Here is an 18506-nt window from a genome sequence, read left to right as displayed (position 1 = left end):
GCATGGGCACAGGCAACAGCAACTCAACCATAACAATCTCCAAAGCCATTTCATTATATACGTGAGTAAGGAAGTGGCAGAAGTGGGAAATAAGAAGCAGAAGACGATGCAGAACAACATAAGGGGAAGGCTGGCAGATATGTGGGGAAGATGAAGGAAGTTGCTTTTTTCTTTTTCTTTCTTTCTTTTTTTTTTTTTTTTGATGAACAACTGCTTTTTTCATGTTTTTAAGAAGATTAGAGGCATAATGTAGTAAAAAAGCAAATGCAAGGAGGAAGAAGCATACTTGAAAAGAAACAGGAACAGAAAGATATACAATGCAAACTAAGACTGACAAGGACACCATGACTTTAAGGGATGAGGGCTACAATAAGGAGATATAGACTGACAGTGGATAGAAAAGTGCTGATGGGGAGGACTAGACTATAAATGGGGTAGACAGTGACACATAAGGAAGGGGAAAACAATGATAGGGGATAGGGAGGGGTACAAATGGCTTTCCTGACCATTTCCTTCAGGGCTGACATTATAAGTGCTTGCTGCCTCTTGCAGCCTAATGGGCAGGACCAGCCAGCCATGTGACATTACAACCATAAATGGAGGCATTCTAGGTGCTAGTGTGAGCATTCAAATGATGGTCAGCATTGACCATGACCAGCCACTACACATCCTGCAGGGTGTCCCAGTGCATCCCTTTAGATCTGTCTAAGAGGAGGAACCTTTCATTCCTCTCCTGAGAAATGGCCATGGAGCCCACAAATGAGACCTCCAGGTCATATTCCACAAGTTGACCTTCATCATCTTGCATAAAAGTAGGTCTGAAAAGTTTCTTGAATTTAGCAGTGGTCATAGCTGCTGATGCTGATTCAGAGTGTGACACTGTAGAAAGAAAAAAAAAACAAAACAAAACAAACAGAAAAACAAATACAACAGATTTGTATATGTGCATGATACTTTATTAAAATAATAAAGTGCAGGCAGTGATAACCTACCGTAATCCCACCAAGAGGAGATCCTATCACTTCTCATGAGACAGTCTATCATATTGGCTTTAATCTCTTTGTTCATTGTAAACATAAAACAATCACTAATTAGTGCAACATATCCATGAAAACAGAAGGCAGCAACTGTATATACGCTGAACACAAAGTGGTAAACCATGTATAAAATGTATACAACAAAAAACTGGCTTCATCTTCCTAACCTTTGTTTCCCACTGGTTGAGCTAGTCTGGGTGGCACCTCTAAAAATGTCTGTACATGTACTGCATAACAGAGTGCATGACGGCAGTGGCATTATTTATTATCCTGGCAAGATGGTGCCAGACATCAGTTTTATACAAGGGGGGAGCCTCATCCTTCCTCAGTAAGTGCTCCCTGTTGTTCCAGTAAAGCAGGTGGAGGAAGATCTTGGTTTCTTTGATGCATCAGGTGGATGCCCTGCTGAGTTCAATCTCTGAAGAGGTCATGTCCACATTACAGGTCAGAATGAGGAAAAAAAGGGTGGTCCAGTGTACTTGGCCACAGGTAGCAGGAACTACATGATGAGAATCTTTGGGCAGCATGGTTGTCTAAAATGTAAAAGAGAGCCAGCATGGTCAGGCAGCCATATGGACTTTGCTATGGCCATTCATGTGGGCACTGTGCACTTGACCTCCCAGCCTGGGAATCGACCGACATAAGTACATAAACATGGTGGTGCTGGCAGTGGCTGATTTATAGCTGTGATCATCATATATCACCTCATTAGCATAATTACTGTACTGTGATGCTGATTTTATCATGAAAAAAACTGTGATGGTTACACTTTACGATGAGCAACTTAGGAATCCAAATATAACAAATAATAGTGTCTGCTACCATATAAGCAAACTGAGAGCAGACAGCACTACTAGAAATGGACCTCAATACTGCAGTGAGCACACCAGGGTGCATGGAGACAACAGAAATACCTAATGAGCAAATTAGAGTGTGAGGTAAGACAGTACAGGGATCACTGGGGACTGACATGCTCAACATGCTCTAAGGGTTCAACATGTCATGGAACAGAGTAGAAGACAGGACAATTTGCAGTCCTGCTATGGATCCTCCACTTGGCAGTGTAACATGAACAAAATAGGACAGTTTGCACTCTTGCTGGGGGGCCCTGACAGGCAGCATGGTAAAGGGCAAGGCATGTCACATCAAAACAGTGAACAGGGCACAATAGGTTGTAGTCCTGCTTGTGTTGGGATCACAGCATTATACCTTATGGACACTGGCTGCAGCAAGACATGCCACAGGGATATGCGGCCTCTATTACATTGGTTACAGGCTGTTCTGTGAACAGAGTTCCAATCTACAGCAAGCATTTGTAACATACACATTGCTGCTGTACTATGGCACAGTGTCACAATAGTGGCATTATAGTAATGCACAGGCCTGTGGCCACCAGATGAGTGGTGTAGGGAACACTGCCAAGACAATTATCAACTGGCAGAGACAGTCATGCTTATTGATCCCCAAGTGAAGCCCACACATGTAGACATCTTGTCATGGAACCAAGGGAACTGTAACAACTAGCAAAAAAATCACTGTGCCAAAGACAGAGGTGCTACTACATGCCTTATGTATATATATGGCATGCATATCTCTGAGAAGGATAAAGCAGACAAGGCTCTCCATGACCCACGTATGGCAGGGACTGCTACAGGACATCAATGCTGTGTGTGGCCTAATAGGACAGTATTACAGGTGTACTTAGGATCACTGCTGAAATAATCTATGTCAAGACCAAGGCACAGAAAATTGCCAGAGGCAGGTTGATCATAGGTAATGGACTACTGACAATGAGTAGTCTCATGTAGGTGGAAGAATTCCTGGAAGCCCTCTTCAGAGAAGGAGAAAGAACCATTATATCTGCAGAGCGGATGTGGAAACTAGGCTGGCGATGACTGCCTGGGTGTCCTTAGGGGGTACACCAGGGTAGTACTAGCATGTTCTGTTATAACAGGGTGCTGAATCATAGCTGCAAATGGTGTACTCATAAAACGCATATCCATATCTGCCATACAGGGATATAAGGGTTGCAATAGCAACAATGTAAACTGAATGGTGTGGATATGCCAATAAGCCATGTACACAACTGTCATGTAGTAGTCTCTGGGCTACAGGTTGGTGGGAGTCACAGCTATGATCTAGCATTGCCATAAGTATGCTGTCCATATGAACTCAAGGCTCCTGTTGGTACAGGCTCCAGCACAACAGGATTGAACATGCCTGATAAGGGGGTCCCCAGTGGCTGATGCTCATGACACTGTGTACAGGGCACAGTCCAATGACACAGTAGCATTTCAAACATATCTGTCAAACTTGGCACATGAAAAATCAAAGTATTTGCCTGTAAAAATTGTAGCAGTTGACCTAAAAGAGAAAAGCCCCCCCCCCCCCATTACAATGTTGAGTATAGTAAAAAAAGGTCTTAAAAAGACACTGCTGTAGGAATGTTGCAGTTATTTTATACAAGCTCATTGCTACATTTCCTACATTCACTCAAACATATAAACACCTGCATTTATTATTAGCTGCAACTGCATAAATAAAATTACTGAAAGGGACAGTTTGATAGCTTTAAAAGTGACAATGTGTTTATTCTAGCTGAACCATGCTATTAGTCCAATTTTCTAATTACACTGTGCTGCTAGTCTGTTGATCAGGCCAATACCACAATGCAACTATAAAAATGGACCAATACTACAGGCAGCTATAACACCACTGTGCTATTTGTAACTACTCTGTGCTGGTGGAGTGTTCAACATTCCAGTAGCACAGTGTAACTAACAAATAGCCTGAAACAGGTTTGTTGATTCTAGCTTGACTTTGAGAAGCTTCTCGCTCTTTGACTCTACAGATGAGCCATTGACAGAACACAAATAAGATCTACCAATGTACAAACTGGAGTAGAAGAATACAGATGTAAAACCAATACTGGGATGCTCAGAAAATGCAGAGCAGTTGAGAAATATGCTGGCAACAATAAAAACACTGAAGGATACACCCATATAACCTATAGCTGAGATGCTGATAGATTGTCAGAATGAACCTCTGGCATCTACTGTGTTTAGTGCTGGATGTCCTGCTCATGTCACCCACCCAAGCTACACAGATGCCACCACCTCAGACTGCATTGGAGAGTTGCATTGTCTCTGAAGTGCATGCATTCAGGCAAATGGGAGAATCAAGTAGGTGGCTATCACAGCCACATCTCCAGGACATTCTCTGACCAGGGTGACACCTTTGGTATCAATCAATAGGTGTGTATGTTAGTGATCCAGGCAGAGATGGCTACTTGTCTCAGTATGTCAGGGATACTGAGTGTGTTGTGTGGCTTGTTTGAAGAAATGCAACTGTTTTAGGGAATATAGGACATCCTGCAACACATTTAGAATGACATGGCATACAGAGAGCAGAAGCAGATATTTGTTGAGGTCAGTGGTAATACACTATCCATGATAATGCTGGCAAATGACTGCCATGGTCATGTTAGAGGATGAATGCACAGAGTTTTGTCACATATCAGGCTTATACAGAGGGCTTGAATCATGCCATAGACAGCATTATTGTCCACACTGTCTATGGGTACGTTCAACCCTTGGGTGTGAGCACACCCTTGGTCTTGGCCAATACTCTTTCAACTTTAATGAGGAAGCACAAAAACAAACACAAACTGAACTGCAAATCCCCAAATGAAGAAAACAAATGACTCCAAGCCACAAGTGAGGTAAAATTAGCGCTTTCATTTACTTAATTTAGCAAACATCTTCAGACAAAAGCGCTAACTTTACCTCACTTGTGGCTTGGGGTCATTTGTTTTCTTTAATGAGGAAGCACTATACTGGGCAAGTCACTCAGGACCCTGAAGGTCACTGCCAGCCCAATACTGTGTCACTCTTCGGAGTGCAATATCAACTCATGGTCACTCATGCAATTATGGATGCTGACATTCTACTGCTACACTACACAGGAGCCAAAGTGGTGCTCCTGTGTGCTCTCTTGACATGGTACAATATTCAATGCAGAGAATGCCTCCGATCCTGATACTACAGAAACACATGGTTCATCAAGTCAGAGTTTGATAAAGCTCTACTCCATCACTGGAGAATGTAATCTCTCTAAAATCCTATCCATGTGCTTAACAACTGTATCAACTATCCACAAACCTTCTCCCTATGTTAGTGTTGCCATTCACTGTCACTGTACTCCACACCATCTAGGCAAATGATGATGACTGTGCTTTACCCACCTGTCTGGCCTGTGGTGGTATAGTAATGTCTAATGCAAATTGTATCCAAAGTCAGACACTAGCAAATGTCATTGTGTTAATGTTGATGCTACACTTTGCATCATAATGCAAGTGAAGCTCCTGCATGCCAGAAAGTCATGTCATTCAGTACAGATGATGCCCATGGCTCACAGAAAAAAGTTTTATATATTTCTGAATCTCTCTGTCTAGTTCTATTTTGTCACTTCTATGCATGATGGCTATCATTTGCAAGGTGATAGTCATTTGCTTGTCATTATGGAATCATTCTAGTATGATGTATACTGCTCTAGTTCTCTAGTAGTACAATCATGCTGCATGTGGTTCTGAATCATCCCTTCGCTGTGTGAACTGTTACTCAGTGCAATATTTCATATAATGCTGTGCACTTTTTGTTTCAGTATAACTACCACCCATGTTGAATGTCTATCTATTTGAAAGAGTGTACACTCTTGGCAGAGCTATTAGCAGACTATGGCATCTAGTACTGAAAATAAATGTTAGTAAGAGAAAAATATGGCAGTTCACTACATAATGTCTTCTAGGATTATGTAATAAGTTTAAGCTTTGTCTTACCTTCTAAAAGGTCAGCCAGCATCTATTAAAAATAATCTTTATGCACATACAGACAGTGTAAATCATATGCTAAATGCTAAAGAACTATAACTGAGTTCTCTTTGAATTTATGATGACAACAATGGCAGGTCTTGAAAGACCAAGATGATAATATAAACATGACAAATATATAGATTCATAGATATTCTAAGGCCACTGAGTCTTATGAACATTTTCACCTTACCAGTACCCTCTCCCAGGAAGCCCATAACACTGAACCCTAACGTAAATTTGTGGATACCTATCCAGTCATTTTGTTTGTGTTTAAAATATAATCATGAATTGCACTGCTTAACATGCTGGGGAACTTTAGTCCAGACGTTTTGAAGTTGCTGGAGTATAAACCTATTCTGCCATTTTTGATTATTTATTTGTTGGTGGAGACTTAGGTCCCTAGTTCTAGTATTGGTAGAGATATTGGACCTATGGAGAAACAAGACATCCAGATCTCTCTATCAGGTCTCTAGTAGCATGATAAACATGACAGAGATCTCCCCTCAAAAGTCTACAAGACACCAAATAAAGGGATAAAGCTTACAGCCTCTATTGGTAGCTCTGGGACTTTAGGCTTGTGATCTTTTGTTTAGGAAACTTTGGGGCCTTTTTAATTATTTAATATACTGTATCTAGTGTGAGACATTCTAAAGGCAGTGTTGTATTTGATAATTAGCCCGAATAATGCTGAGTATAAGGGAGTGATCATCTGTTTAGACCTTGATGATAGTCCTTTGGGCTAAATAAAAGGATCTAGTAACAACAATAGTTACATGATGGTCAAAAGAGAGGGAGATATCAATTAACATATCTAGGTTCCTAACTAGATTGTTATTTTATAGAGGTGCATTGTCTGGTCAGTATGACAAGGAGTGGCTGTCTACCAAAAGAGATGATGCTACACTTTTTAGCATTTAGTTTGAAACCATTTTTACTAAAGTGAGTTCATTCTGGAGGGTTTGGGTGTCATATCATGACCTAACAACAAGCCCCAGTTTGCAATGTCCTAAAACCTTTATTAGCTAAGCATCTTAGCTGTTTGATTGCAGATTTGAAAACTAAAGTCCAAAAAGGAGAGGATCTAGCAAAAAGCCGTGAGGGACACCACTGGCCACTTTCATGTTTCCCAATGAGGCACCTGTAACTCAAACATTGTGGGTTCTGTCGTTCAGCCGGTTTGCTGTTCATCTTACCACACATACTCATATGTGCATATAAAACTGAAGTACCTCAGAATACTTCTCTTAACTTCAATGTGCAGCAGTTTTGGAGTTAATATATATATAGGGAGTAAAGGTGGAATGGTTCAAAAAGATGAAGCTCCCTGCAAAAATGTTCCAGTGACTTCACAGTGAGCATTGCGAGAAATTGCATTTCTTTGGTAATCAAACATTTCCTTTGTGTTTGTGGGATTTGCAATTATTGGTATCAAACTTCTCATAGACTCAATTACCACATTTTAGTATTAAGTACTTAAAATTCATACAGGGGTGATCCATAGACATAATCCAAAGGGCATGCAAGCTGCATGGTGGATTTTTTTATAGACGATATTGGCATGCAAAACAGAATCATATGTGCTGGGAAATGTGTCACACTGATAATATTCACTTTGCCATATATTCCAACGACTTATATAGTGCTGTCAGCAGTTAGTTGCAGATCGCCAGGTGATAAGTAAAAGGAGTAGGTCAGAGCAGCCCTTGTGCCAACACTATAACATTGTGCTGTAGCATGTGTTGTTTGTAGGGATTATAAAATGTATTTATTTATTTATTTGGGCTTTAGGAGGTTGAGCAGATGACACACACACACACACACACACACACACACACACACACACACACACACACACACACAGACACACACACAAAACCACTTCACACATACATACAGTATATATATATATATATATATATATATATATATAGATATCTATATATATCTATATATATATATATATATATATATATATATATATATATATATATATATATATATATGGGAGCCATTTATAATCTCAAAATACTGAAATGTCGAATTTCAGTATCTCGAGACTATAAACCCAAGTGTTTAAAATAGCGAAAGTACATAATTACAAATTCAAATATTTCGAATTCGCGGTTATGGCCTTAAGTTACGTGATGTCCAAAATTGTGTGTTTATGGTGCACTGTGCCGTGTGTGGATCTAGGTATTTTGTCAGGTAAGTGAGTGTTTTGTAAGGGATTTGAGTGGGGGTTAGAGTGTGTTTGAGCGTGCTGATATGTTTGATGTGTGTGAGGGACTGGAGAATGTACGTATGTGAGTTTGCTTTTGTTTCCTGTTTGTGCGATCTCTGAGTTAGTATATATAAGTAGCAGGGGTGTGGGGGTATGAGTTGCGTATGTGTGTAGTTTTTGTTTGTTTGTGTTGTGATGTGGGTGTTGTGGTGTATGTATGGTGTAGTGTACGCAGTTTGTTAGGTGTTTTGAATTTCATGATTTTGGTTTCGGGTTTTGTAGTTTCGGTGTTTTGTGGATTCGGTTTCATAGTTTCGAGATACTGAAATTCGATGTTTTAGTATTTCGAAATTATGAAGTGAATCTATATATATATATATATATATATATATATATATATATATATATAAATATACATACACACACACACACACATACACACACACACACACACACACACACACACACACACACACACACACACACACACACACACACACACACACACGTGATATACTGATATACACATATCCATTCATTCATGAATAAATACCCTGTTACCTATTTTTACACATTGATTTGTGGGGTCACATCAAAAGTGGCCATCATCTATACTAACACTGAGATTACAGAAACGTTGAGAGGAAGAAGAAAGTGATAAAAATACAGTGCCTACCTTCTTGCTGTACTATGAGTGTATCTGCCATTACAAGATGCTGGGCAACTTTTAAGTGAAGGCATTCTCAGCAACATTTATCTGACTGCTGACAAATAATAGGCATCCAGATGAGGCATTTTCAGACTGAACTGGAGACATTTTTTTACATACTTATTGTCAAAAAATTGCCACTTAATGTCATTACAAATAAGTTCAAATAGTCCCTCTGGCTGCTGAATGCATGTTTTTGTGGTGGTAACTGGATTTTGCCACCGAAAGAGTCAGTTTGACCAGTCAGAATTCATGATAAGAGCTGTTTGTAGAAGTGGTGTAAAATATAATATCTGTTAAACCCTTTTATTTCTGTTGTCATATCTATTCATAAGGTGTCTGCACTTTTAAGGTTTAGATTTTTCTTGTGAACTTTATAACTTGATCCTACAGAAATATATCCAAAAGCTTGATTACAGTTAACAGGCTATCTTTAGTATTAAGAAATGTTTTTATTATTATGATATAGATATAGATACAGATAAAGTTAGGCATGGGTTATGGAGCAAATTACTCACAGCCATTGTAGCTTTGTTAGACTGGTGATTAGATTCATGAAATCATGAGCTCATCTTAGCATAACCCAGATCTAAAAATACTAAGCATAGTACAAAGAGTAGTTTTTGAGAAGACATAATATAAAATTGCTTTATATTTTTTATCCCTTAAGAAGTGTGCTTTTCCAAATGGTAAAACTGTGTAACTGCTTTCATTAGAATGTTTGGTAAGATGACTTGTTTATTTAACATGCTAAGTCAGCTAAGTAAATACTTGTAAACTCACAGCAGAGTTTAAACTATGACATGCCTTGCCAAAACATTGCTGTGCAGTACTGTTTCTGTTAAAGAAAGTAAGACTGAACTCCCTCATCTCCTTCATTTTGCAATCCCCATATGTTCTCATTGGTGCAGTGATATCTCTTTGTAACTCACTTGAACATTCTTGTGTTTCTAGCTCACCATTCAGTGTTTTGGGTTTGTAAATCAATTATTAGGCTGATACCCAAGAAGAATTATACTGTAAGATAAGGATGTCAAACAGTGAATGTTCATATATAGCATTCAATACATCAATTTTACAAACTGTCTATTTGTAAATTATTTAATATGGATGCAGTTTGTTTTAAGATGTAAGCAAAAATGAAAAGTTGTTTTCATTTTCTAAATTGCTGCTATAAGCTAATGGGCATCATATATAAGTTAGAGGAGGTGGGATTACTGCAAAAACTGTATATAGGAAGTCAACAAGTTGAAAAATGAATCTTTCTATACTGTAGTGTGGTGGTTTTGCAGAAGATTAAGGCTGTGAGCTGTTAATGAACTGCTTCCTGTTCTCCAAGGTTTGATTCCCTCAGTCTGAGACACTGAGCAAGTCACTTAACTAAAGAGTGTTCTGGAGCAACTGGGAAATTGGCCAAAGAACCACAGTTGCCTCCTGGGCCGACAAGCCTAGTAACTACCTATCAATACTATGTAGCTTCTTTTCGGTTCTTAACAAATAAGATTATTGACTTGTTCAACAACAAATTACGCACTTGAATTGCGAAGTTTTCTGTGGTACCAGAAAGTAACTTTAAAGCAATAGATGAAATAGTATTATACTGGCTGAATTTCGTTCATTTTAAATGTGTCATCCTTGTCAAGAAGGTAAGATGGGTTCACAAATTCTCAAAATTTAGATAAAAGTAAATTATTCTCTCCATAGCATTGATAACTTAATACATTTTGTAAAAAAGAGCCAATGTGCCCAGGATTATGTGTCAATATTTATGATATTTTAGGTAATGTTCAGTACTTTATATCCATTTATGATGACTGAACATGTAGGAACTTTTCAAATTTATTCCAGAAGCAGTGGTTATAAAAATGTATTTGTTGATGTTATGGTCTGAAAAATGTTGCTAATATTTGCTTTGAATACTGTTTATTTTTCTTTACATATTTTATTTTGTTTCCTTTCATTCTGTTACTAGTGACAGTAATATTTGAGTCTTCTCCATAATTTCTTTGTACGTACTTCAGAAATATACTCACGGCAAAAAAAAATTATTAGTACAGTCATTGGCTTGCATTTTGTATTTTAATTACACCCACTGTATGATAACTCACATGGCCTGTGCTTAGGTTTATTCTATCTGATTTTTCATATAGCTCCAGCTATTTTAATAAACACAGATACCTAAATGTTCTGCTGCTGCCTTCCAAATGCAAAGGACAAAGGGCAGAAGAGAGAGCCTAATCTGTCATAACCCCATGGATCTGTTAATAACAAGAAATCTTCTACTTGTTGTAATGCACATGGTTGAGACTGAACACAGAAGCCCTGTTATGATCATGGTTTCCATTTGTAATGACACTCAAAAGGCTTAATGTTGTTTTTCACTATATCTCAGCCAGAATGGAATGCTAATTAGAAAACAGCGTTTTCACATCAGTAACTATTTTCTGAGTAACTTAACTATGGCACATGCCATTCTGGAACTCTACAGTTGAAAACTATTTCCATAGATCCAGATAAATAAAAGCTGAGTTTCTTTTTAAAAATAACTCATGTATGCATTGCCTTATAAAAGTTATCTGAACAGACAACTGGCAAACTAAGTCTGAGAACTTGGTATATCACTCTTTAAATATGGTCATCTAATCCTCGTGATCTTTCTAATAGCAGGAGACATGTATATCTTATAAGGTTTGCCTGTGTCAAGTTAGTTTATACAGATGGATGGTGTTTGGTTGAACTGAGTATATCAGAGTATGTAAACAACCATTTGTTTTTGCCGTTCATATGTTTCATAGTCTTCCTCTATTTCAGATGAGACTGACTCCTTTTTCTTTTTAGGAATCTTGATGCAATGAAATGGGCCCCTTCATGATACAGTCCACAGAAGCTAGTCAAAAGCCTGCTCTTTCACTTTTGCCCTAAGATGGGGCAGACTGCTAGGGAGTATTAGGAAAGGGTAGACTATTTTCTTCTTCATATTCTCATGCTGCTAATGAAAATGGAGAGACATTCTAACCTTCTGAAGGCTCAGAAATACTGGCATGGCATCATTAACTGGGAAATTATCTAGAAAAAGTACTAAATAATGACTGACATTTTCTGTTTGAAACATTCTTTGACATTTGTCCAAAGGGTGACATTTGTCCAAAGGGTGAGATAGTGACAAAATATGCTTCAACTGCACAACGGCACTTGGCATGCCATTACTGTTCTGTGTGCTGCATCGTTTCACTCAATTGCACACACACACACACACACACACACACACACACACACACACACACACACACACACATATATATATATATATATATATATATATATATATATATATATATATATATATATGGAGAGAGAGAGAGATACTCGCATATAAATAAAACTAAGCTTTTTAATAATTTTATTTGAATGAATGCATTGCAGTAAGATAACATGCTACTCCCTTGAACTCATCAGCCTAGAATCATGTACTAAAGTTAAACATCCCCCATGCCTGTTTTCCACTTCTGTAGGAACATGTTCTTGGTTTATCACATAGCCTAAATATCCTGCCAATGACGTTAAACCCCAGAAGTTTGGTACAGATCATTTTTATTGTGTGTAGCCTAGCACTTTTTTGTCCAGGCTTGTCACCTATATTTGATATTTGTTCCTAGAAAATGAAACATTTCTAAACTCACAAATATATGTTACTGATAAAATGATGTGCATTTAGTCTTAGTGTCATTAATACAATGGTTGACTTGGATAAAGAAGCATTATGTAATAGCAACAGAAACTACACTATCTGGGAGATAGTACAAGTAATGGGAAGACAAATTCTACACTACCCAGGAGATACACACTACTCCTAAGAGAAAGTAAAGGTAATATGAACACAGAACACACTATGCAGTAGACAATGCCAGAAATACGAGATACCAAGATGATGCAAGTATTAGAAATATATACTGTACCACGAAGGTGAAAGTGAAAGTAATAGGACATGCTAAACTGTCAAATACCAATAAGACCCCATATTACATTACCCAGGAGACAATGCAAGTAAAAGGAAAATACATCAAATTGACCAAGAGACAGTGCAAGTAATAGGAGCACAGACTGTTACCCAGGAGATGTGTAAGTAATAGGAACACACACTATATTGACCAAGAGACAGTGCAAGGAATAGGAGCACAGATTATGTTACCTAGGAGACATATAAGTAATAGGAACACACAGTATACTGACCAAGAGACAGTACAAGTAATAGGATCACAGACTATACTACCCAGGAAACAGTGTAAGTAATAGGAACACACAGTATACTGACCAAGAGACAGTACAAGTAATAGGAGTACAGACTATGCTACCTAGGAGATGTATAAGTAATAGGAACACACACTATACTGACCAAGAGACAGTGCAAGTAATAGGAGCACAGACTTTGCTACTTAGGAAACGTATAAGTAATAAGAACATGCACTAAGCTGACCAAGAGACAATACAAGGAATAGGAACACAGACATGCTACCATATCTCTCAACCTCTTAGCACAAGAAATCTGGACAAAGTGAAAAATAATGGGGGGACAAAGACCCTAAAATAGGGACAGATTTCTAATATTGCTCTTATAAACTTAGAAAGTTGTTAGAATAGCTACTTTTGCATTTGTATGCATTTCCCGAATGATATGAATTTTGAAACTCAAATATCTGTCATTATTTAGTGACTTTAATCTTCAACCATTTGCCAGAAACCCACCCATTTTATGACGAATAGACCAAAAATTTGAGGCAAAAATCTGGACATTGTGTGAAAATCTTTACAGTTGAGAGGTATGTTTGCCACCCAGAAGACAGTGTAAGTAATAGGAACACACAGTATACTGAGTGAGAGACAGTGCAAGGAATAGGAGCACAGACTATATTGACCAAGTAATACAAGCGCAGAATATGCTACCCAGGAAACAGTGTAAATAATAGGAACATATACAATACTGACCAAGAGACAGTGCATAATAGCAGCACAGACCATGCTACCCAGTGGACGTATAAGTAATAGGAACACATACAATACTGACCAAGAGACAGTAATAGGAACACACACTATGCTGGCTGACCAAGAGACAATGCATAATGGGACCACAGACTATGCTGCCCAGGAGATGTATAAGTAATAGGAGCATACACTATACTGACCAAGAGACAGTACAAGGAATAGGAGCACAGACTATGCTACCTAGGAGATGTATAAGTAATAGGAACACATACACTATACTGACCAACAGACAGTACAAGGAATAGGAGCACAGACTATGTTACCTAGGAGACACTGTAAGTAATAGGAACATACACTATACTGACCAAGAGACAGTACAAGTAATAGGAGCACATACTATGTTACCTAGGAGACACTGTAAGTAATAGGAACACACACTATACTGACCAAGAGACAGTGCAAGTAATAGAAGCACAGACTATGCTACCTAGGAGATGTATAAGTAATACGAACACGCACACTATACTGACCAAGAGACAGTGCAAGGAATAGGAGCACAGACTATGCTACCCAGGAAACCATGTAAGTAATAGGAACACACAGTATACTGACCAAGAGACAGTGCAAGGAATAGGAGCACAGACTATGCTATCTAGGAGATGTATAAGTAATAGGAACACACACACTATACTGACCAAGAGACAGTACAAGGAATAGGAGCACAGACTATGCTACCCAGGAGTTGTATAAATAATAGGAACACACAGTATACTGACCAAGAGACAGTGCAAGGAATAGGAGCACAGACTATGCTATCTAGGAGATGTATAAGTAATAGGAACACACACTATACTGACCAATAGACAGTGCAAAGAATAGGAGCACAAATTGTGCTACCCTGGAGAAGATGTAATAGGAACACTCATTACACTCACCAAGAGACAGTGCAATTACATGAGCACAGACTATGCTACTCAGGAGAGAGAGCAAGGTGTCTGTGCAGTCTGTCTCAAATTGTAATATTCATGAATGATAATGATAGACCATCATGACATGCCCAGCTGTGCAATATGATGATTTTGTGTACCATCAGCTGGTAAAACACAACAGGTATGTAGATGTGTTTTGTAGCAACAAGTCATAGTCATATATTGTGCAATCTACTTTAGAATGCCGAAAACTCAAAATGTCAATCGCTCACATGAACAAATAATCAGGAAGTCAATGTTGTTTTTTTGGGGTCGCAGTACAGAGGAGATCGGAATATTTGCCCTTTCCTCACTGTAGTGCGATCTCAGAGCAGAAATATATATTTAGCAGGGGGTGTTGGGGGCACAGCCCCCCACAATAGTGATTTAGAGTTCCTGATTATTCACTCATGTGAGCGTTCGATATTTTGATTTTTCGTTGTTCTGACATAGACCCGTGCAATTATCCACAGCACAGTTCTTTGATGAAAAAAAACAAAACAAAACAACAACAAAATAAAAACAGCATCTATATACAACTATGAGATTTCACTTTTCTCTTATGACTCTTTTTGCTGGTATGGTAATTTATCAAGTGTAAGTATTTTAGTTCTTCTTTGGTAACTAGATAATGTTTTCCACATTACTCAAAGTTAGGATGGGAACATTGGAAAGGTCAAACTGCAGTTTTGAGGAGACTGCAGAATCAAACTCAGATCATCTGTAGTAGGCTCATCATAGATTAATGTTACTTTAACATTTCTATTATTCAAAGTGGCTAAAGTTTTTACAAACTCACCTAGCATACATAGGAACACTGAAAAGCAAAAACTAAAATTACATCTAATATTCCTTATATTATCTGTAGCATATTTTAAAAAATAGTCAGGACTGAATGACTGTATTCAACTATGTGCTTTTCTTATTTGTATGGTGGCTAGATGGTTTATAACCACCCACTGACCACCCCCTGTAAACACAGAGAGCAAATGGCCCTGCACATGTAATCATCAGAACTTTCTGCCCTCCTTTTCTGTGTTCTTAATCTCAGAGCATAAAGACGCACCCATGGTATGAAGTGTAGAAAGATTACTAGTCCTCATAGTTGACTGACCTTCCTGGAAATCACTGTTAATTTCTAAATTTGTGGAATGCTCCTTTCTACTAATACAATTCGTTTTCTTTTTGCCACAAACTGAAAAAAAAAAACCATGGAAACGAAACCTTCAAACTGGTAAGAAGATTTTAAGAAATTTGAAATGCTGAACAAGATAGTTATGCCATAGACATAGTGAAATGTAAATCTTATTTCATGTACATTTCCTTGCATTGTACAACAGGTGCATAAACTGTGGTTGAAGCATGGAGTTTTGTATTCATTTGCACTTTTAACATTTTTATTAGATGTTATTGAAATTTTAAGTTTTCATGTGTATTACATTTGCATGAATTAATGTGTCCCAGTGCAAAATTACTTGTGGCTGATGTCAACTAAGATCTTCAAAGAAAATTACTACTGTAGTCAGAACAATTCATCTAAGTACTATGTCAACATAGAAAGTAAAATTCAGTTTACTATAATGATGGTAACATTTGCAATAATGCATAGGAGAATTAAGTGTCATAATAGTAATACTTCATTTCCATGAATGCATTCTGCTCTGACGTCATAATATACATTTGTGTATCATTTATCCTAGGCATTACTTGGTTACCTTTTGTTTCCTTGGTGTATTGATCTCAATGACATCTGCAACTATACAGCACTTTCAAAGTAAGTAAAAGTTATCTCAGCTCAGATGCCTGAAGAAAAGCATTGCAAAATGACATATTGTGCTGAACTGACAAGAAATAAAATAGCCCAAAATATATACCCATTCATCCAGTGCAAGTATGCATACATGCATGCATGCATACAGTTATATATGCACGCGCACACACACACACACACACACACACACACACACACACACACACACACACACACACACACACACACACACGCACACACACACACACACACACACACACACACACACACACACACACACACACACACACACACACACACACACACACACACACACACACACACACACACACACACACACTCCACTGATAAAGACACTCAAACATATATTTCTCTTTGGGTATATACATGCATATATACAAAAAGATAAATAAATAAACACCTGAATGGGTACATGAGTGGATCAATCCATGAGAATGTGTGTGTTTGTGTGTCTGTGTGTGTCTGTTGTATATGTATGTTTGTGTGTACCAACCTATTCATGTGCATGCCTCTGCATAAGTGAGATGTTTATACAGTTATATAAATCTTTGCTTTCACATTTTCATTAATTATGATGAGGTTTCATGTTGAAAACCGAGTAAAGATGTACTACCACCCAGATTACAGACAAATTTAATCAGAAAGTGGTTGCTGTTCTACTGCCATCAGTATACAGTGTGCTGTATTTGAGGTTTACTCATGCTCTGTAAGGAAACATCAGTTAATATGTACATGACGTTCCTATTCTCCTAATAATGTGTTGGTATTCTCATTTATAGCTAAATTTCTTAAAAAAAATAAATATAACTTGTTTCTTCAAAAAATGTTGACGCATAAAAATCAAAATCCCAATTTTTCTTCAATGTGTAATTAATTGATTGGGAATGTTCAGTGACATATCTGATTTACAAGTAAGCTATTAAAATAATATCCAGATGTGTAACTCTCAGTTCTGCTTATGTGGTGCTAGTAACAAGCCAGTACAACTAGAAATATATTGTGTAGATGTTTATCTTAAAATGGCAATGTCTGATTTTCTTAATGTTTCAGACTATTGGCTATGAATGGACTATTATGCTCACTGTGATTACGGTGAATTCCCACTAAAGGAATGTCTTAAGTTAGCTTTTTTCTCAAAGCTTGGGCCTTTTAAGTAGTCAGGATTTTAAATGTGCTGCATAAATGTATATTTTGTTTTAGTAATTTATTAGTTCTTACCACTTCCTACTGCTTCGTGTTTTAAATAACGCCAGTCTTCCAAGTGATAGCAAGGAATGCACTTTACAGGCCTGCCCTCACAACCAGACGTCAATATGGTGTTATAAAGAGTTCCAAATAAAGAAGAATTTAAACAGAACAACTTTAAGAGTAATTAGATTAACCACCTGAAGTATACTTTCCTAGATGAGACTGGAGGAAAGTTCCTGGAAATTATTATTTATTTTTTTCTGTTTATAGCCATTTAATGAGACCTTTCTGCCCTTTTGCATACCTGATTTGAATAAGAACATGTGTAAAAAATATATTTATTTGATTTGTCGCTGGTGGTGCTATTATACCCTGTTTGCCTATAAACTAAAGAGAAGCCTCTGTTTTACAGGGACACCTGACATGTTAACTGGTTCTGTAAGTGTTGCCAAGAAAGTATGGGGTTGAGAGGAAAAGTGCATATTCAAGGCTGGCTGCTACTTTCACAAACATGTTGATTATTTAGACATGAACTCGTTAAGATGTCAGGATGAAGCTGTTTGCTATACAGTGGTAGAAATAGCTGACTAAACCATGCAGTACCTAAAACAAGGATGGATTAACATTAAATCTATGGAAAACAGTCATATTAGTTTGAGGAGAGATGTAGTAATATTATCAGCTCTGTATAAATATGCATATAGATAGACATAAAATCTGTCATGTGTAGCAATTGCATAC

General features: G+C 37.7%; 1 protein-coding gene across 1 annotated transcript in view; it reads left to right on the top strand.

Annotated features, from left to right (window-relative positions):
• The first annotated feature begins 15863 nt into the window (after positions 1–15863).
• The window catches only part of COL9A1 (collagen type IX alpha 1 chain), a 655564-nt gene continuing 652921 nt past the window's right edge, over positions 15864–18506 (top strand). The window contains exons 1-2 of the mRNA XM_044063896.1: positions 15864–16019; positions 16486–16559. Of these exons, the coding sequence (XP_043919831.1) occupies positions 15997–16019; positions 16486–16559 (97 nt within the window). The 5' untranslated portion in view covers positions 15864–15996. The remainder of the gene's footprint in view (positions 16020–16485; positions 16560–18506) is intronic.

Source organism: Protopterus annectens, chromosome 2.part2 (genome assembly GCF_019279795.1).
Source record: "Protopterus annectens isolate FY-2018-M chromosome 2.part2, PAN1.0, whole genome shotgun sequence".
Taxonomy (NCBI): Eukaryota; Metazoa; Chordata; order Ceratodontiformes; family Protopteridae; genus Protopterus; species Protopterus annectens.
This window is presented reverse-complemented; position numbering and strand designations above follow the sequence as displayed.